The following is a 21,046-nucleotide window of genomic DNA, read 5'->3' on the forward strand; positions in this document are numbered from 1 at the left end:
AGCTATTCACATCCTTTGACGCACGCAATCTATCCTCGTTATTGGCAAAGTTCGTACTTGCAAATTTGTCTGCGTGCTAAAATGTACTTGTAACTCCCAAATCAAAACTTGCATGGTTTTGCAGTCACTCATGGAAAGGCACCAAGTGGCAAAATCCTGGAGGGGCCCCGTTCAATGCGCTCCACAGAGAATGAACAGGGCAGGCTCTGCCGCCCCGTTTCAGTGCTCACACTGTGAACAAGCACAAGTCCTCCTCCCTGTGGGTCAGGGCTTCTGCTCTATGCTTTTTCTTAGTGATGTCACTGGCTGAGATGGTCCCTAAGCCTAGTGCTGGGATGCTGGGTGGTGTTCCCGAGGGAGAAAACACAGGTGTGGGGCAAGCTTCCTTCACGCATGAGCTGTAGTGCAGCTGGCCATGAGTTCAATGGTAGTTAATTAATTATATATGTAAAGTCATGTTAATTAATTAATAATAAAAATATTAAGTAATATATGAAATAGTGTCTATAAACAGAAACACACATAAAACAAAGTTATGTATTCATTAGCTGATGAAAATGTTGAGAGCAGAGGCTGGCAGGATTCTGACGCCATGTCTTCCCTAAGAGCAATGGTTCAATATTCGCTGATTCAGCGTTCACTGTAAATATATAAAATAAATTAACAACTGACTACAAACCCTTTCTAAAAATATATTTAAAAAATATAAAGCAGAGGAAAAAAACTAGAAACCAACATGTAATTTACATGGAAGCTGCATAGAACGTTTACTCACTGAGGAGGGAACCCCCCACAAAACTGTGTGTCTACTGAGATTAACCGAACAAATAATGTGTATACACAAGGTAAAATGTATGGTAACACAAAGTAAAACTTAAATAGCTCTGCTGCAGCACTGATTTCATACTCTACAGACAAACAAAAATCTAATCTGAACTTCTCAAAACAAAACAAACATCAGTCATTCGTACTAGACGCCCAGTGAAGAAGAAACAAGCACAGATCCTCAGAGACGTGGGAAAACTGTCACAGGGAGGAGGACACAAAACGTGCACTCCCAGGCACCATAGACATTCTACACGCATGCGCGTGGCGTCCCCCCTACTCTCCAGATAAGGTAGGAAAACTCTCCATCCTTAAAAACAACAGCACAGCCACCAGCTCTTCACCAAGAGCTGCTCTCAGGTTGCAGCTGCCCGCAGCCAGGAGGTGCTCCAAACCCGCTTCCAAATACATATGCGAATCAAAATGTCACACCCATCCCCCCGGGCTGAGCCCTCCAATCCCAGCAACCCCCAAGTCTTCTTTGAAGTGCACATGGGAGGCAAGCGAGTTGGTCAAATTGTCTTAGAACTGTTTGTAGATACTGTACCCAACACTGCAGAAAATGTCTGTACATTGTGTACAGGAGAAAAAGGCATTGGCCTAACCACTGGAAAATCTCTCCATTTCAAAGGATGCCTGTTCCATAGAATTATTAAGAAATTTAAGATTCCAGGCAGAAACCTCTCGAATCCAAACAGGGCAGGTGGAGAACTGCTAACGGTGAAGAGTTTGAAGATGAGGATTCCTGTCAGGGGCACACCCAGGGGGGTTTACTGAGCAAGGTGAGCAGGGCTGCAGACCAGCGGCTCTCCGCTCTTTACCACAGCAGTTCTGACTCCTCATTTAGACGGGAAACGTGGCGTTTGGCCAAGTAATTAAAGGAATGGGTGTGGCGAGGGTTCTGGAGAATGTATAAGAGTGGAAAACCTGCCAAATTGTGCTTTATCACAGAAGGTGGAGAACTGAGGGGTATGACTGAGGAATATTCCCAAAAGATGGTTCCAAAGATAGTCATCCAGATTTCCCCCAGGATGGAGATCCAGATTTAAACAATGTAGATAAAATGTTACTAATAACAAAAGACCTTAAAAAAATTGGAAATACTCTTTTCAATCCCAGAACTGGGAGATGGCCATTAAAAAATACACGAAAGTTTTAAGGTATGTGGAAGGTTCAAAGGTTATTGAGAAAGCGGATGGATCTAAGCTGCAACCTGAATCCTCAGGCTGCATGCTAAATATTGGTGCTTGTAAACTGAAGATGTCAAATTGTCAAAGTGTTACTGATTAACCGTTATCTGGAGGCTCCTGAAATAGAGCCATCAAATACCAAAGCACTGCACCACAGGGCAAGGACGGCAAGGACTAAACGGAGGCAGCCTAGCGCTGGCTGATCTTAAGAAAGCTCAGGAGATGGCACCAGAAGAGAGAGCTCTCCAGGCAGAATTGCTGAACTTCGAACACGAAATAAAGGCACAAAAAGATACAGAAGGGAGCGCATACAGAAATGTCTGCTCAATGAGGAATTCAGCTTTGCTTAAATGTTACGCCTTGATGGTATAAAGGCAGTAAGAAAATTTAAGGGATGTTGTCCATTGTATTATATATGATCCCTAACTGCTCTCCTTGACACTTCAGTTCCATATTGTTTACAGTTCAGAAATACTGATATGGGTTCACTGTTAGTAAAAGTATTACAAAGTAAGAGAGAGAGAGCAAAGATACACGGCTTGGTCTCAACTTCTTACTTCTTATACTGTTGGATGATGAAGGTGGCCAGTAAGGCCTGAGTTATTTCCCTTTGCTACAATCAGATTTATTTAAACAAACAAGCTCTTTTTAGAGGTTTGAATTTTTCTCTGAAGCATAAACCTACACGTGAAGAAAGCACCTTTCGTACCAACGGAGTGGTGCTTGTTACCATGAGATTCTGACTCAGCAGCTCTGGAGTGGGGCCTGAGCTTCTGCATCAACAAGCCCCCAGGTGGTGAGGCTGATGTTGGACCACATTTGTAGCAGTGAAATCACAGATTACTGCTATAGACGTGTTTTGGCCAGTACAGTGTTTTAAAATCAGAGGGTCTGGCAAACCAGGACCTGCGTTCCGACATCATAAAAAACAGCAGGGGCTGAGAGCAGGGCAAGTACTCTCCAGTCTATCCAATTCTCCTCTCCCCGCCCCCTTCCCACCTCTATGTCTTAAATCTGTCTTCGGTCTCTCACTTCACCTGCCTCAGCCCCTTACTTTAGATGATTAAGCTCACCCGTCGCTTCTCCGTGTATGTCAAATCCTACAACAGTGTGCGAAATAAATGTAGGTCAGGTTTGCTCCCCCATTAAGGAAGAGTTCATTTTTGATTCAAAGTAACACCTAGCTCTAGCACTTACAGTAAAGACTGTTTGGACAGCCAGAGAACAGAAGAAAATAGTAAAGAATTACAAAAAGAAAAGCAGAAAAGTAACAAAAATACCTGTCAGTAGAATGATGTATTTCTCACCATGAATATGTGAAACAGGGTGCCATTTTTTTTTTTAGTGAATCTTCTTTTTAAAAAAAAAAATTTACTTATTTTACTTTTAGAGAGAGAGGAAGGGAGAGAAAGAGAGCGAAACATCAATGTGTGGTTGCCTCTCACACACCCCCCACTGGGGACCTGGCCCACAACCCAGGCATGTGCCCCAGAGTGGGAATCAAACCTGCAACCCTTTGGTTCATAGGCCGGCACTCAATCCACTGAGCTACATACACCAGCCAGGGCAGGGTGCCATTTAAATTGAGAAACTAGTTGCATCTTACAAAGCCTAGTTCTTAAAATACTTGTGAAATGAATAAAATAAAAAATAAACACAAGTTCTTACTATAGTTTAGACTACACTAATTTGACTTTGTACCACCTTACACACAGCTGTAGGGCTGCATAATGTACACGGTTGTTAGAAACCGCTTTCACTCACATTCTTACATTCTCATTAAGTCCAACAACATCCGTTTCACAGATGGAGGAGCGCACAGAAGCCCCAGGGCGACTCAGCCAGCGAGGGGCAGAGAAGGGGCCCAGACGTCTGCTGACCCAAACCCACAGCCCTCTTCCCCACGAAGAAACACAGTTTCCTTGGACAGTGTCTACACCACCTGGTCAAAATCCACCTCAAAAAGCCAATTTCCCTCATTTTTCAAGTAATCAACATACAGGGTGTGCAGACCTATAGGACCTTGGAGTTTGTGTGTTATGACTTCTGCCCATAAATGAAAGACGGGTCCTACTACACTTTCACTTCCGTGCAGTAGCCAGGCCTCCAGTTACGTTTCTTCTGTTAAATGCCGCTGCGTGCAGCCTGCTGTATACCTGGTAGCACAGCTCCGCCAGCTGCGGAGACTCTCTCACCGCCAGGGGGCCTGTCCTCCCTTCGGTCCCCTTCTCCAGGATGTTCAGGATGGCGTGAAGGCACGTCCGAGGGCAGCCTAACACTCCTACATGAAACCAAAGGGAAGTTCAGCTTTCTTTTGAAATGTCTGCATCGAAGATTGAAAATACCTTTACAGAGGTTAAACTCCTTCAGCACCTGCTCTGCAGTAAACAGCCTTACAAATACTGATACAAAAAGTTGATAAATACTTGCCGTCTAAGGCTCATTCACCCGCCTAGACTGCCAGTCCTGAGACTGACCCATCGAACTACATTATTTCCTTTTTTCAGTGAATTATCCCTGGAGCCCAGCTACAGTCCACACATTCAGTATGTGACCGTTTAGCTACAGAAGGATGGAGAGAAAGAAATGTGTGCGGATCTCACGGCGATACCTGGATCCTGCAGGTTTGTGGTGCTGACAGGTTTCTTCAGTTCGAAGCCCAGCAGGTAAAGGGCGAGGCTGGGCGGGTTGCGCTCCAGAGAGGTGATGAGAAGGTTCAGGATGTGGATTCTGGTTTCGTGCCGGATTCCGGCTAGCTTCTTTTCAAGTTCTGATCCTTAACGTGAAAACCACAAAACAAAATTAAAAAACAACAACAAGGTAACGTAAGTCAAATTTAAAAACAGAAACGTTTTATTCCGAAACTCTATCTTCTGGTTGGTTTCCGTGTACCTGGTCAGCCATCACACTGAGTTCAGAATTATTAAGGTTCCCCAAAGCCTTATCCGTTCAGGCTAGCAAATTCTCTAAGTTCTCTTACATCAGTCACCACTAGACAGATAACAGTTTCCTGTATGTTGGGTATTTATGTAAAGTCAAAAATATACACATTAAATCTAGGACTCACCCTCTTCCAGACGTATAAATTCTTCTGTATCTTCACTATCCAAACACTCCACAAATCCAGCCATCAGCTTCTGACTTACACTCTGAAGTCACACAGAGATAAAAAAATAAATTATATAGTTTCTAGATATTAGAGAAACTATAGTACATATAACATATATAAACATTTGCCTATAAAGGCAAATCTGCACCAAGTATTTAGGTTTTAGTTACATTTTTAATAGAACACTCGGTTCCTTAAATTGCCATAAGTTAGCTCTCTATAAAAACAATTAAAGAAATAAAATTTGTTTATTGGTTTCAAAACTTGCTTCCCTGTCTTTCCCCAGAAATGAAAAAGGTTTTTTTTTAAGTATCATTAAATTGCTATTTTATAACTCTTCGTTATATACTAAGTGCTACAGAATCTTAACTAAAATACAAAACTCTCATCTTTAGAAGGGTACTGCATATCACTAGCTTTACATTTCCAGGCTGGGAGATGAGACACTACTCAATCTCCCTAAGAAGCTCAGCAGGATGTTACAATTGGTTAACGATTCACACTCCAATGAATGCCAGTGAACTGAGAAGCTTCGTCTTCACCAACCCGACTGTCACTCAGTGTTTGTGAACTTCACCCAAAAACCCGGTTAGCTATCTGTATTTTACTACAAACAGTGGTTCTCAACCTGGAGGGCACTGTCACTCCAGAAGGCACTCAGGAATGAGTGAGGGCATTTTGGGTTGTCACAGCTGAGTTACTACTGACACTTAGTGGCAGGAGACAAGGGATGCTGCAAGTCCAGCAATACAACGGATAGCTGTAAACACAAAAAAAGATCTGTCCCTCCCAAAATGCCCCCGTTTCGCAACACTAGCTAACACAGCAATCCACCATAAAGATACAATGGCAGAAATGTTCAGAAAGAGGAAAAAATAGCAAGTTCCCAACTGCAGCTATTCAGCAAAGACAGATGATAAATTAGATTAATAGAGAAAGATCTAAAAACTCTCTAAAGTGTAAATGACACAAACGTGAGTTATCAGAAAGCCACCGAAGTAGACGACTCACAACACTGAGCTACAGTCAGCATTGCAGAGGCCCACTGAGAACAGAGGAGCAGACGACGGACACGAAAAACCAACAGAAGTTACACTCACAACCTAATCACTTCGACGCGCTTAGAGCAGCAACTGTCTCGTTAGACATTCGTCACATACAATAGTACAGACAGTATCACCACCACTCAGTACATGTGTCACTGTGGCATTCATTTATTTTCTTCAAATATAAATCACAACCCCTCACATGAGTAGGTTTTCACCCAACATAGATAAATATACTTACTCTTGAAGAATTTTTCCAAAAGTAAGATTCTTCTATAGACATTGTGACTTCCATACGGACTCAGAATGCACCAAAAATTAACCACAAAATCAGTTACCTGGTCATGTGTGAAATCTCCAACCAATTTTATCTGAATATTGGTGTTGCAAGAGATACAGCAGAGGATCTTGGCACTTTCAAAAGCCAATTCTGGATTAGTATTGCCGTGATACAGGTATCTTTAAAACAAGAAAACATTTGAGGAATACTGTGATGAAACTTGGCTTCTCACTATTCTCAGTAAAGAACATTTAGAAGCAGGGCTTCTCCTACCCATGCTGCACTTTTGGGTAAATTAGACAACACTTTCCCCTTCTAACTACATGCGGCCTCTTATGGGTTGAATCGTGTACTTCTGAAACTCCTGTGTCGATGTGTGAACGCACAGTGACCTTGGAAGTAAGGTCTGTGGCGAGGCAGTCAATCGAGTTAAGATGACGTCACCAGGGAGAGCCCTGATCCAATGACTGGTGTTCTCACAGAAAGGGGAAGTCTGGACCCTGACACCCAGGGAAAAAGCCATGGAAAGTTGACGGCAGAGACCAGGGTGATGCTCCCACAGGTTCCGCGACACCAGACACTGCCAGCAAGCCACCAGAGGCTAGAATACATCCAGTGAAAAGTCTGCTCCCGGGCCTGTCCTCCACCCCTCCAGTTTCCCTACTGGAGACTCACAACATTAAGATTGTACCATGTTATACATGAACATGCTTAGGATATAAAATAACTAGGAAGAAGAGAGAGAAACTGTAAAGGAATTAAAATCACAGGAGCCACAGAAAGCAAGAACGAAATGAGGCCAGAAAAGGGCAGCACATTAGAGATCAGAGCAGACTTGGAACTCAAAGCTGGAACGCCCAGCTGGCTCATGCCGTCCCTCCCACCTACACCCGTGACTTACCTGGCGATATTCACCACATTATCGGCCTTCTTGGTTCTGGGGTTGATTCCCTGCAAAAGCTGTTCCAAAGGAGAGACTATGAGAGCCAGCTGACTCTCCCGCAGAAGGTCCATGAAGAGGTTTTCCTTCTGCAGAGTGAGATTGAGAAGCCCAAGGCAATGCTGCACCGCTTTCTCCAGGTGTTTTTTCCCTACACACGAAAGGTGAAATCACGTCAATCTCAGCAATGCACAGTCAAGTCTTAGGAAAACAAGATAAAAGACAAGCTCTAGATTCAAAAAGCCCTCAAGTTCTCCAAGTTTTAGCCACAACCTCACAAAACTGCTCACCCAAGCAAGTCATGGTCACTTTTGTGACTCTCGTGACTTTTATGCGATGGCTTCTAGTCATTTTTCCTGTAATTTTCCCTAATTATTTAGAGCAATGGTTCTCAGATGGGGTGGGGGCAGGGGAGAGTGTTTAGGCCCCAGAAGACACTGGTGATGTCTAGAAACACATTTGGCTGTCACAACTGGCCAAGTGCTACACACATCTAGTGAGTAAAGGACTATAAGGCATAGGACAGCCTGCAAGACAAAAATTATTTAGCCCGAAATGTCAGCGGTGCCAAGGCTGGAAAACTGTTAGAGTAATACATGCTCACTGTAGAAAATCTAGAAAATAAAAAAGCTAAAAATATAAACAAGGATCATTTATAATCCCATCATTCAAATTTAAAATTCATGGGCTCTGAAGCCAAACTGCTGAGGTTTGACTCATAGCCCTGACACTTTCTGGGGAAAGATGTGAAACCTCTCTGGGTACTAATTTCCTTAGTTGTTAACTGGATGTAATAATATCTGCCACGGGGCCTTTGTACAGATTAAATGCATTAATACATACTTTTCATTGTATGACTCGCCAAAAACCCTACCACGGATAGAGAGAGAATCTTACAGTGAAAAAGAACTTCAGAGATAATTTGGTTATTTCAAATCCTCAGACAACAAAAGATGAAAACAGCTGTGCTGTTTTCAAGACATAAAGACATCCAGGCACACACCGGGGAAAGGGGCATAGGTGTCGAGCTGCTTCACGCCTTCTTCCAGCAGACTAAGAGCAAGCTCCAACATCGGTGACTCGTTCAGAAGATGGTACATCAGACTGAATCCTGGGGGCTTGTAGGCCATGATTTCTTCTCCTACATGAGCATAACATTAGTCCAAAAGGTAGTGAATTAGCATTTTTTATACCTTTGATTTACAAGAAATGTATAAGACTTATCAATTAAATGGTATCTGAATAGATATAGGCAAAGTTTTCATTTAGAGACAATACACAAACTACACAGTGGTACTCTCCCAAAAGGCTGATCTGTATACAGCAATCAATCTCCTATAACACGCTAACTCTTAAAGAATCCCTAAGGCAACCTTCTCTGTCTTCCGGTAAGTAAATCTTACTTCATTTTGTCTTGCTAAAAACAAAAAAGATTAAATTCCAGTTTAATTGATAAACAGAAATAATATATATTACATATAATACATAATTTAGAAATTATAGAGTTTGTAAGTAGCTGACACCTTGTTTGAAAGTCACCGAATGAATTACCTTGTAGCTCCACAAACTGGTCTACAAACTCTTCAAGTTGAGGCTCATAATCTCGAAGCAGTTTATAAAACACCTCCAGAACAACTTCAGCAACTTCCCACTGGAGAAAGGTACGAACATTTCAGCAACAGTGAAACAGTCCAAGGGGAGAGTCGGGCTAGGCTTTCTTTCCCCCACCCCACTTCTCTCCAGAAGGATCTACTTCATTCATTTAGCCTAAGCAATATACAAATACCAATTCATTTTGCTTTATGTTGCTAAATGATAATGAACTGGCAAATTTTTCAAGGTAAAACATTTGTAAAAGCCTTACTCTTAAAGAAATGTTCCTGCGGCAGATATCTGGGCTTCATGAGCAAATCTAAAGCACTTAAGTGTCTAGTCATAGTCCATTTATAATTAAACATCAGATTTGGACAATTTCCCAAAGCGTCAAATAGTTCAAATTTCCTCTAGGAATGCCAGCTTGCACAGGGTCTGAGAAATCACCTCCTCCATCTACCCTTTCTTTCTGGGTGAGACAGTGATGCTCACGGCATGAGTGGTTTCCCCAAGACCACAGAGCTCAGCAGCGAACATGCAGAGGTCAAGCCCTGGACTCTACCTCCAGACCAGTGTTCTATCCCGTGCCTCGAGCCAAAGACAGTAAGAACACATAACCACTGGTAAGCTGGCCCCAGAAGAACCCATTACCATCTCTCTTAAAAATGTTTTTAAAAACTATGTAACAAAAAGAAAAAATATTTATGCCAAAAGAAAAATAAATATCTAGGACAGTAGTATAATTAAAACTTCATTTTAAAAATTCATGGCATAGGATTTTTAAAAGGCCAAGTCTGGTAACTGTACACAGATTTTTAAAAAATCATTATTTTAAAATCACTATTGACACTGCACGTAATTTTATTATGGCTGAGTTTGGGAACTGGGATTATAGCGTAAATTTTTTGTTTTTAAAGATTTTATTTATTTTTAGAAAGAGAGGAAGGGAGGGAGATAAAGAGGGAGAGAGACATCAGAGTGTGAGAGAAACACTGATTGGTTGCCTCCCTCAAGCCCCCAACTAGGGACCTGGCCAGCAACCCGGGCACATTCCCTGACCAGGGATCAAACTGACAACCCTTTCAGTTTGCAGGTCTGTGTTCAATCCACTGAGCCACACAAGCCAGAGCTGATATTTTTAACTGTTATTTTAAAATTATTCACTTTTCCCTTTTCAAAATTCTCAAGATCACTTATTTAAATAATATCACTTATCACGATATACTAAAGCAACAGGTTTTAGGACTGACAAATGCACACGCTGCCTCTGCACACCAGCTGCTTCTCTCAGTCCAAAGCACTGTTCTTGGCTCTAAGTTATAACAGAAGAAGACACTCAAGTGCAACAGTCACAGAACGGAGGGGAACTTCTTGGGGTAAACGTGTTGCGCAGGAACGGAAATTAGTGGCAGGGGAAGCAGCAGCACAGAAATGGAGACAGGCTTGGGCGGGAAGTGGGAACAGCTGGGAAGAGCAGGACTGACAGAAGCTCTAACACTCAGGTCGCCAAGGACCTCTAAGAAAAGGAAAATCGGGTATTCCGAACAAATGCAAAAAGTATCAGGACATTTTATCTGAAATAATTTTCATGAATGAGGCATGGCTGCTATTACTGTTTTACCCAATAAGGAAATATGTTACCAAGGTAATTCTAGAGCCTAAATAAAATGTGTACCTCTCTCAGTGTTTATTTTTACTACACGAGAAGCAAAAACTGTAAAGCAATTGACACAAAAATGAATGTCAGCTACTAGGGACTAATTTAGAAACAAATATATTCAATGATAAGACAATGAATAACTAAACTATGCTAGATACAAGTAATGATTATGCAGTCATTAAAAAGACTGTTTCCAAATAACCTTTAATTCATGAAAAAAATGTTTAGTGGCCAAAAAGGATACAAACTAACGTAACTAATTATCTCAATTTAAGTACATATGCACAGGATAAAGACTAGATGTAGTTATCTTTCCTTTGGGGACAAGATTACGAATGATATAATTCCTTATATTTTTCTGTATTTTTCCAAATTGTCCCAAATGAGCATAAACTTATTCTTATAATCATTAACATAACAAATAAACCTAAAAGGTTCAAAAACAGCAAACTATAAATACAAGGCAGAAACATCCAAGATACATCCCAGGGCACTCTGTGTGGAAATAAAAAGTATTATAAACTAAAGTGAGTTGCGCCAGAACCTGGAAGCGTCTCTTACACACTGGTTATGCCTGCGTCTGAAATCAGAGTCCTATGTTCAAATCCTGGTGCTGGACTTCAGGCAAGTTCCTTACCCTTGCTAAGCCTCCGTCTGTAAAATGGGAATATTAATAGTACCTGCCTCGCAGTAATACTGGGATTACGTAAGAATGAGAAGTGCGGTTGTGAGTGCGTTGCAAGCAAAACAGCGGTGCGTCACTGCCAGTGCTCCCTCGGCTGTTGTCCACGGCAGACAGACCGAAATGGATCACGATACACTTTCCCAGTGAGCCAGACTCCACTACCCAGAAGTACCACTAACTGACAGAAACTGCTACAAGTTTAAACTTATTTACATCCCTAACCTAAAGTATCCTAACAAAGGATAGTGTGTTTCCAACGGAAAAAGGTGTAATATTCTTGGTTCCATTTTGGTCAAAGTTTGTTCATTAAGGATCTGAATGACTATGAATTCATATCAGTTAAATTACTGATCACTAAACGTCAGTGCTTTGGTTTTAATGTCCAATTATTTTTTAATGCACATAAAATAATCAGACCATAGACATTTCAGTATTAAGACTGTGAAGCTTACTAACTTGTAAAAACTAAAATGAATTTGCAGCAGCTTATACTTTTAATTAAAAAAGCAACAATAAATGAGTAAGAAAAAAGGTTTACTCTGAACATGACCTTTTCAGCGGGTCTCCGGTAAGCTCTTGTGCGGAATCGGAGAAACACAGAATCTCTAAGGAACTGCAAATAAGGGTCAAAGCCAGGGGGCCGCAGTCCAGCACCCAAATTAGAAGGGAACGAGCTCTCCACCAGGGTACTAATAAGCTGGCAGAAGGCCCGTGTCAGCGGGTACTCCTCACACCGGGATTCTATTTCATTCAGTTCAACCTTGCAAAGGAAAAGAGAGAAAATTTGATGATATAAAAATATCAGCTATAAGGTTCAAAGCACTTTGCACATATTAGCTCATGAATACTGCTACAGTATCAAACCAAAAGACACGTAACAGATTATTACCATAACTCATTTAGAGAAAAAAAAATCACAGATGTTATACACTTGATCTTAGCCAAAGGGCCAAGCGGTGATACAAAGTATTCTATGAATCTAGATCAATGAGATGAAAGAATTTCAAATTCACACATACTGTTTGCAACTTTGAGTTAAAAACTGAAATCTCAAACATCTCTTTAAAAAAGAGAGAGGGAGCTCAGGGAGAGAAGAAAAGAAACGAAGTCCCACTTTGGCTTGACCCACGTAAGGTCATTAAATGGAGTTCAGACTAAGCTTCCAGCCTGGATGGCTGCCACGTGACACCCTTCTCCAGCCCTGAAACCCACAGTACTTTGGTTCCTTTCATAAAAAGTTTCAACACTGACCAGGAAGCCCTTCAAATGAACAGACATTAAATCTGAAAATTATAGGAACTTAATAGAGTAAGAATAACTCTTAGTCCTTCTGTCATGTAATGTACAAATACAGCATTCAAACTAAAAGGAAAACTTTACCTCTATTCCGATAGCATGCCTCTGGCTTGGAACCCTGACGGTCTGCAGTATCTTAAAATAATAAAAGTGAGATGTCAGGAGCATTCCTCACTCACCAACAAAGGGGCTTTGCGATATAACAGTCACAGTCTCCCCCATCACACCCACAGATCTCACAATGGCAATCCCAACGATGACAGAGCAGTCTCTGTGGACTCTCATTAGCAGCTGAGTCGGGGCTGGTGAAGCTGCCAATTACCTGGGCTTCAGAAAACCGGTCATTTCTAAGTGCACACAAGATGTGTTTTCAGCAAATTTCCTCTCCTGTGTTCTAGGGCTGAATCTTAAAAGGATTTATGGACTGAACTCTCACCGGTGTTCTAAACACTGGTCTGTTGTTTTACAACAGTCCCCTGTTGGTACCAGGAAACCAAGAAGTACATTCGTTAAGAACAAGTTTCTTATGTGGGCAGAAGTTCTGAGTCAGGATGTTCTGTCCCGACCTTGCTAGGACCATACAGTCCATTTACGGTTGTGTAACTTAACTGTCTTGCGAGTTGAGAATATACTATTAGATGGGATTGTTTTTAAAAAAAAACACTCTTGCTCTAAGGACAAAACTGTCTAAACTCAATCACACTGTATCTCAGGTCGAAAGAGGCACCAAGCACTTAGGACACTGGTAAGTCCCGAGACACTCGTGAGTGGAAAAATGAGGTATCGATACTCAACCAAGTGACAGGGCCTCTTGGCACATAGCAGCTCCCTTAGTGCTTGTTTGCATAAGTACCACTGACCCCCTCAGGACACATATGCTAGAATGTAATTAGAATATTTTGCTGCCTCAAAACAGTCGCTTCTAGGAATAATGTGTTAGAATCACATGCTCCCTTATGTTGTATTATTGCTAAGACAAACAGTCCCCCAACCATTTTCCTATAAATACCTCTATATAGTGCATTCTTATTTTCCTTTTCCTCTTACCACATACAGAAAAACTACGCCTTGAAAGAAAAATTCCAATAGGGCTTACCTCTAAAGAAAGAAAAGGTGGTAGTACTCACTCTTCTGGCACAGGACAGGAAGTGCTCAGAAGGAAGAAGCAAAAAAGAAAAATGGGCACCCCCCACACTTAATGAGTGCGGATGGCTTCCGAAGGCTCACATAGATCCCCCTGGTCTCGAAGACAGAGCTGAGGAATTCTGTCCATTCACCGATACGTTACATGAAAAACTAAGTCTTCTGGGAAGAAGAACCCTTCTCTAGTATCCTAGTGACACTGCCATTGCTCCAAGAGGCAAACCCAAACCTACTGGTTTCTAATGCTCAGGACCAAAGGGGTAACTTGTCATTGGGAAGCTCATGGTATATAAGTTTTAAATTGGGTGCTCTTGCTTGTATGTTACCAAGACTCACTTTCCAAGCTGTAATAAGGCAAACAAAGGCGCTCGTAACCCTACCTGAGTATATTCCAACGACTGCCAGAGGAGAGCAGCGATCTCAGGCGACCTGCCAAAAGCTGCCAGTGTCCGCAGCAGCTCGGCCTTCAGCACCGGGGGGATGCTGCACTGCAGCAGCCCCAGGACCACCACCACGGGGGTCCACTGTGGGTGTTCACAGAGAGCCAGGCGGGCGTTTTCACTCTGGGCATCGAGCACAAAAAGAACAAGAGACTCCGTTTTTAAAAGCTAAGAGGAATCATCTAAATTCCCGGCACTTACACTGAGTACTCATAGGCTTAATACACGCCACAATAACGATAAGCGTGTGGCTGATGCTTGAAGACCACCAGTGAAACAACTCAGACCACTAGCTCACAGTGCATGTAAAGAACTGAGGAGAAACAGCCTTTATAAAATCAGTTTCACAGCCCCAAGTGTGGAAATGATCTGTGCAGAACTAAATGGTCTGCTAGGGTCACATAAATCTTACCTAGCTAGGCACTCTCTATCCTTTCTGGGACAATGTATCGCATTGGCCAAAAAGTTCACTAATAGGTTTTTTCTGATAAGATGGCTCTCATAGTGCTTAGTTGTCTTTAACTTCACTTGAAACAACTTTGTTAAATTGATTGTGACAGCTGGCATATCAGTGTGCATTTAAAAAAACACCAAAATCAGTGAATTTTTGTGCAGCCAATTAATTTCAATATTGAAGATAGAAAAAGAAATGCAACATTTTCAGCATATTATTCTTCATTATTTCAAGAAAGGTAAAAAACGCGACTGAAATGCAAAGATGTGTGCAGTGTATGGAGAACATGCTGTAACTGATGGTGTCAAAAGCGGTTTGCGAAGTTTCCTGGTATTATCGACATTGTGGCCAAACAGTTCTTTGCTGTGGGGCCGTCTCATGCACTGGAAGATGTTCAGCAGCACCCAGGCCTCTACCCACTGGAAGCCAATAGCAGGAGAGAGCCAACATACTCAAAATATCCAAATCAGTAAAGTTACTGGTAAAAATGAGAAATGTGTCTTCTGGAGAAAAAATGTTAATAGATTTTTTGGTCAACCCAATAACATAGTCTACTGTAATATAATGCATAAATGAATATATACTTGTCCTTTACAGAGAAAAAATGGAAACATATATGGCAGCAAATATTCTATTTTAATTCAATAAGAAATAATTACTAATTTTTTGGATGTTTAATAATGTTAAGCATTTTGGAAAAAAAGGACAGAAAGAAGACACTACCCCCACCCTTCGGTCAGAATGTCAGACGGAGCAACTTAGCTTTGCTCCGTTGAGCAAAAGAAGCAACTAGAAGGGTCTCCTAAGGAGAAAAATTATGTAACGAAAATAATGTCTTTTACAAAGACTAATTTGGTAGTGGCAGGTTTAGTGTAAGTAGGGAAAAGAAGAGTAATTCAGTAAATAACCTTTCAATTATAAACATTCTTTATGTACACATACACACACACACACCTACACAGGGAAACTTTCTAGAAGGATGGGCACCCAAGAACTGATTCTTATTTGCCTTCATAAATATTTTCTTCCAGGTTTATGTTGTCATTTTCTTACGAGTTTATGGCAATAAATAGAACTACTAGAACTCTACCTTCTAAAGGTGAAGAAATAAAGACCTTAAGAACAGAATCCTACAGAAAGCTTCCCATAAGGACGGAGGGGTAGGTAATCACCGTGCTCACCCCCTCCAATGCCCACGTCGAAATTACATCCAAATACACCTGCAACCTACTTAATTTTATTAACCAATGTCACCCCAATCATGTCAATAAAAAGGAAAAAAAAAGAACAATGAAAAAAATCACAACTAAATTATAGAACCACCATTCTTGAGAATGACCAGAAATCAAGCTAAACAGAACTCTTATAACTAAGGATATAAAGAAGCCACGTCAAGACTGGGTTATACAATGAAATAAAAAACGAAGCCAAACAAAACAACAAAACATAATCCCACATGTGCGCCAAATTTACCCCTAACAAACTTGATGATGTACAGAAAGCCACTGTGCAGGAAACCAAAACTGTACTCTTATGTGCTCTGGACGGGCCACCTACCCACGTAATGATGGTAGACGTGAGCTGCAGAAAAGCAATCAGTCCGTCCTGCTCCTTCTGGGTGATGCCGCGCAGAGGCAGGTGGCGGTACTGCACGCTGTCTGCACTCGGGAGATCCTTCCGGAGGTGCTCGTGGTAGAGCATTAAGGAGTGGAAGAAATGCTCCCAGGAAACAGGACTGCCGCCTGCTCCCTGAATATTTTCAACTGTAAGGAAAGACAGCACAAATTTTTCTTTCAAGAACGTCTAAGCATTTGCCTGGAAATGGAGGAAGACGACAAATTTAAAACAATAAATTTTGCTTTGCCCTGGCTGGGTAGCTCAGTTGGTTAGAGCATCACCCCGATACGCCCAGGTTGCAGGTTCCATCTCCGGTTAGGGCACATACATGAAGCAACCAATGTTTCTCTCCCTCTAAAATCAATAAAGAAAATTAAAAAATTAAAAGAAAACAAACAACTTTGCCTTTGTCTGAGGTACGTAAGGTGCTGAAAAAGGGCCAGAATCCATGTGTGAGCTAGAAGTCTGGATTAATCTTCCTCGGGACTAAGAAGGGGTGGTGCCCATGTAAAGGCCAAGGTGAGCTGCCCTGGAGGTCGGTTCTCCACTTCGCAATCAGAGCCCCTCCGTGTTGTCATGTAACTGTACAGGGCCACTTCTCCCACCAAATAGTTCTCCAGTGTGGGGCTTAAATTCCCAGAGAGAGGGCTAACTACAGTCTCAATCTGTAAACAACACTCCTCGTTCCACCCCAAGCACCACGGGCAGAAGCACAACACGTAAGACCAGCAGCCTCAACCGAGCAGTCAGACACCGTCTCCGCAGCCAGACGAGTCTCAGTTCCAACCCCAACTCCCCAGCTACTCGTGACTCTGGGTAAAAGACTTCTCTCAACCTCAGTTCCCTCAATGTGAAAACAAAAGTAATAACATCTACCGAGGAAACAGATGTTTAATAAATATTTCCTTCTCTTCCCTTTTGCAGTTTTTAGTTTAACCAGACTCAAGTCTGAAAGTTAAATGAGGACACTGGGTGAGGGACGAAAGAAAAACCATTACGTACAGACATTTAGAAAACAAGCACTTGTGAAAATAAAGAAATCAAAATTATGTGTATATACAGCTTTGGCAGGGTGTATATATGGCTTTGGGCACCAGATGCGCTCTTTAAAAATTCTAAGTATTTTGATTTCGTAAACTGAACTGTATTTCATAAGGCAAATGAAAGAATTCCCCAATCTGTGAGACCATAATCAAGGCATCACTGTGCATACAGAACCCCTGCACTTCTTTCCCTGTGACTATAAACATAACTTACACATCTGTAGAACTATCGCAAATAACCAACAGTCTTTAAAATTAAGGGATACGGAACTGCAGGACGTCACAACGAATCTACACGACCCAGGCTTTGCTCACCGTGGCCGCTGCCGTTGACTTTGAGCAGGCTGAAACAGTAGTGGGCGCACTGGGGCCCGCTGGCCAGTCCCTGGAGCATTTTCAGGTAAGGAATATAGATAGTGGGAGGCAACAGGTCACCCATTTGCCTAACAAACTTTGACAAAACAACCTGAAATAGGTGGAAAGCGTTAGTTTACATAAAGCATACCTTAAATTTAAAGCAACACGGACTAGCTAATAAACAATACATACTAACTAAAACTAACGAAGTACTGTGATTTAACCCCCCAAAGCCAAAATAATCTGGTATTCTGCTTAGGGAAATTGCTTTTTCAACCTTGTCATTAACAATTTCAACCTTGTATTTCATGCAATTACAGAATATTTTCGTGATTATAAGGTACACTTTTTCCCCAAACATCTCAACATCAGAGAACATAAGACCAGTCACATTCTAAATATGCAAAACTGAAAAAATTTACCGATATAAAAGATACCAAAAGGCTGTGAGGGTTCGATCCTGGTCAGAGCACATACCTAGGTTGCAGGTTCGATCCCTGCTTGGGGGACATACGGGAGGGCACCAATTGGTGTTTCTCTCTCACACCGATGTTTCTTTCTCTCCACCCTTCCCCTACCCCTTCCTCTCTAAAATCAATAAGCGTATCTTTGGGTGAGGATTTAAAAAGTTGAATGAAACATTTTTAAGTGGAGAGAAAAATGAAAAAATGCATAACAAATACAGTAAAATAAATAGCATCTGATCTTAGGCTCTAGCACAAATGAAAATTAAACACATGGAAAGTTCTAGAACAGGAAATCCCAAAGATAGATATGGCAAGCCATTTAATTTGCTACTTCGTACTTTACTTTGGTTAATACAGGATGGAAAATGAGCCTTTTCCTTCTCATCTACTGACTCATAGGCCTTCTGTCATCCATTATAACTTCTCAACTTTCTCCTTTAGTACTTGGGCCTCTCCTATGTTCTCTGACCCGTTAAGAATGAGATGCACCAGTTGTTGTCACGCCTGCAGAAGACAGGCTCGTACCAATGAAACTCAAAACAAGTTACACATGAAGAGACCAGACACCTTCCTGTCTCTACAGATCTGACACACACCTAGTACGTTATAAAGCCATACTCCATGAACTGCAAGATCATCAGAACTCAACTGTAAGAGTTTTAAATCTCCTTAAATAAAAGGAAAAAGTGTAAGTTTCTAAAAGTCACACTAGTGGCCATTTGTGTTAACAGCAATAAATCAGGAGAAAACATTTTCCATGTTTCCAAACTCCCAATTACCATCTCAGAGTGGAAAACAGTAAGAGCGCACCTGGCGCTGAGGAGGGCGCTGGTGAGCCACGCCGAGGTAAGAGCCCAGGAGCGTGGTCGTCTGCAGCGGCTCCGAGGGGCACCAGTATTCCAGGGCAAGCTCCAGGTTGAAAGGGTTCTTCTTATACAGCTCCCCAATCTGCAGAGAGTAAACAAGGACTGTGGGAAGGTGCGTGTAACTCAAATGAAAATTTACATTTTTAATGAATTCACCTAAGACAGTGGATCTAAAACTTCCAAAGTTGGGAGAAAAATCCAGGAAGAAGGAAGGTGACAAGGCATCCCACAGAACGGCTTACCAAGAGCATTAGGTGCTCTAGATCCCTTCTGAGCGAAATGGGGGGCTCATTACCCATCTGCATACTCATGTGAATCATCCGAGCATCTTCATCGGCCCGATTCCTCAACTGCTTCACCTAATAAATATGGTACATACGGTCTGAGATGTAAATTTATTGTATGAGTGAATAATACTGAAATCAGAAAATCAGACAACAATGTAAAAGTGGTTACATAAAAGACAAACTGTTTAAATACCAACTTTTACTTTAATGACATGAAGAAATATGCTAGCAATTTTATTACATTACTATCCATAATTTATAGTATATTTTTTTAAAGATTTTATTTATTTATTTTTAGTGAGAGGGGAAGGGAGGAAGAGAGGGAGAGAAACATTGATGTGAAAGAGAAACATTGATCGGTTGTCTCTCATACATGCTGTAATTTATAATATCAGTATCTTCAAATTTCAAAGCATTTTATAGAGAAGTTGAGAGTTTTTCTACAGTGCTTCCCAATGGGGATATTAACTGACGTTTTGGGCAGAACATTTCTTCACTGGGCTGGATCACCGTGAACCTGTAGGACGGGTTAGCATCCCTGGACCACCTACCTACTACCAACAACACTGCTGCAGGTATCGTAACAAGCACAACCGGCCTAGTCTTCCCAAACACGCGCTGAAGGGCATTAGAGCCCTGGTGGAGAACCCTTACCTTATAACATCTGGGTGAACTAAATGCCAACCGAAATAAGAAACTACTTCTCCCTTACAAAAAATTATCACTAGATAAATCTAAAATTGTAGTTGATTTCAACACTCCTCTCTCAATATTCAGTAGAACAAATACGCAGAAAATCGGCATGAATACGAAAGACTCAACAATACTGTCAACCCACTGATCAAAGAAGTCTCAAGGAAAATTAGAAAATATATTAAGTTAAACAAAAAAGAAAATACAACATATCAAAGTTTGTGACAGAGGCCCTGGCCGGGTAGTTCAGTTGGTCAGAGCGTCATCCAGATTTGCCAAGGTTGTGGGTTCAATCCCTGGTCAGGGCACATACAAGAATCAACCCACGAATGCATGAATAAATGGAACAACAAGTTGATGTTTCTCTCTCACTCTCTCTAATTTCTTCTTCTCTCTCTCTAAAAATCAATAAAAATTTTTTTTAATTTTGTCACACAGCTAAAGCTGTAACTAGAGATAAATATATAACATTAAATGCTTCCATTAAAAATAAAAAAGGTTTCAAATCAATCGTCTAAGCTCCCACCTTAAGAAACTGAAATGAGAAGAGAAAATTAAACTGGAAGCAAAAGGAAGATTGTAGTAACGAGCAGAAATAAAGAATACTTAAAGTATAAGAAAATCAACAAAGCCAAAGCTAACGTTCATTGGGAAATATCAGTAAAATGTGTAAACCTCTAGCTAGGTTAATTAAAAAAGAGAAGACACAAACTACCAATACTAAGAATAAAAGAGGAAACATCACTACAGATCCTATAGGCATGAAAAATGTAACAAAGGAATATAAGAGAAAACTTTATACTGACCAATTTGAATGAAATGGACTAAGTCCCAAACCACCAAAGCTCATTCAAAAATAATCCTATAGCTATTTTTAAAAATTCTAGTATCCCGGATTTGTGTGAATAAATTGTGTGCCCTATCCAGGCCATTTATGATTTTATATATTCAAATTACTCTCATCCTTCATTTCTAGATACCATTAGCATTCCATAACCAAAGTCCCACCTGTACTACTAATTGGGAAAAACATTAAGCCCTAACCTTTCCAAGGC

The 21,046-nt window shown here is 41.2% G+C and overlaps 1 protein-coding gene across 1 annotated transcript in view; it reads right to left on the reverse strand.

The window, feature by feature from the left end:
• NUP205 (nucleoporin 205) overlaps positions 1–21,046 on the reverse strand; it is a 67,860-nt gene that overhangs the window by 30,589 nt on the left and 16,225 nt on the right. Inside the window, exons 9-22 of the mRNA XM_037165811.2 lie at positions 19,254–19,370; positions 18,956–19,093; positions 17,637–17,787; positions 16,219–16,424; positions 14,148–14,330; positions 12,709–12,759; positions 11,879–12,088; positions 8,942–9,041; positions 8,394–8,531; positions 7,352–7,541; positions 6,509–6,629; positions 5,083–5,164; positions 4,627–4,791; positions 4,172–4,296 (exon numbers count right to left, since the gene is read on the reverse strand). Of these exons, the coding sequence (XP_037021706.2) occupies positions 4,172–4,296; positions 4,627–4,791; positions 5,083–5,164; positions 6,509–6,629; positions 7,352–7,541; positions 8,394–8,531; positions 8,942–9,041; positions 11,879–12,088; positions 12,709–12,759; positions 14,148–14,330; positions 16,219–16,424; positions 17,637–17,787; positions 18,956–19,093; positions 19,254–19,370 (1,977 nt within the window). The remainder of the gene's footprint in view (positions 1–4,171; positions 4,297–4,626; positions 4,792–5,082; positions 5,165–6,508; positions 6,630–7,351; positions 7,542–8,393; positions 8,532–8,941; positions 9,042–11,878; positions 12,089–12,708; positions 12,760–14,147; positions 14,331–16,218; positions 16,425–17,636; positions 17,788–18,955; positions 19,094–19,253; positions 19,371–21,046) is intronic.

This window comes from Artibeus jamaicensis, unplaced genomic scaffold, assembly GCF_021234435.1.
Source record: "Artibeus jamaicensis isolate MK-2021 breed Jamaican fruit bat unplaced genomic scaffold, CSHL_Jam_final scaffold_3307, whole genome shotgun sequence".
Lineage (NCBI taxonomy): Eukaryota > Metazoa > Chordata > Mammalia > Chiroptera > Phyllostomidae > Artibeus > Artibeus jamaicensis.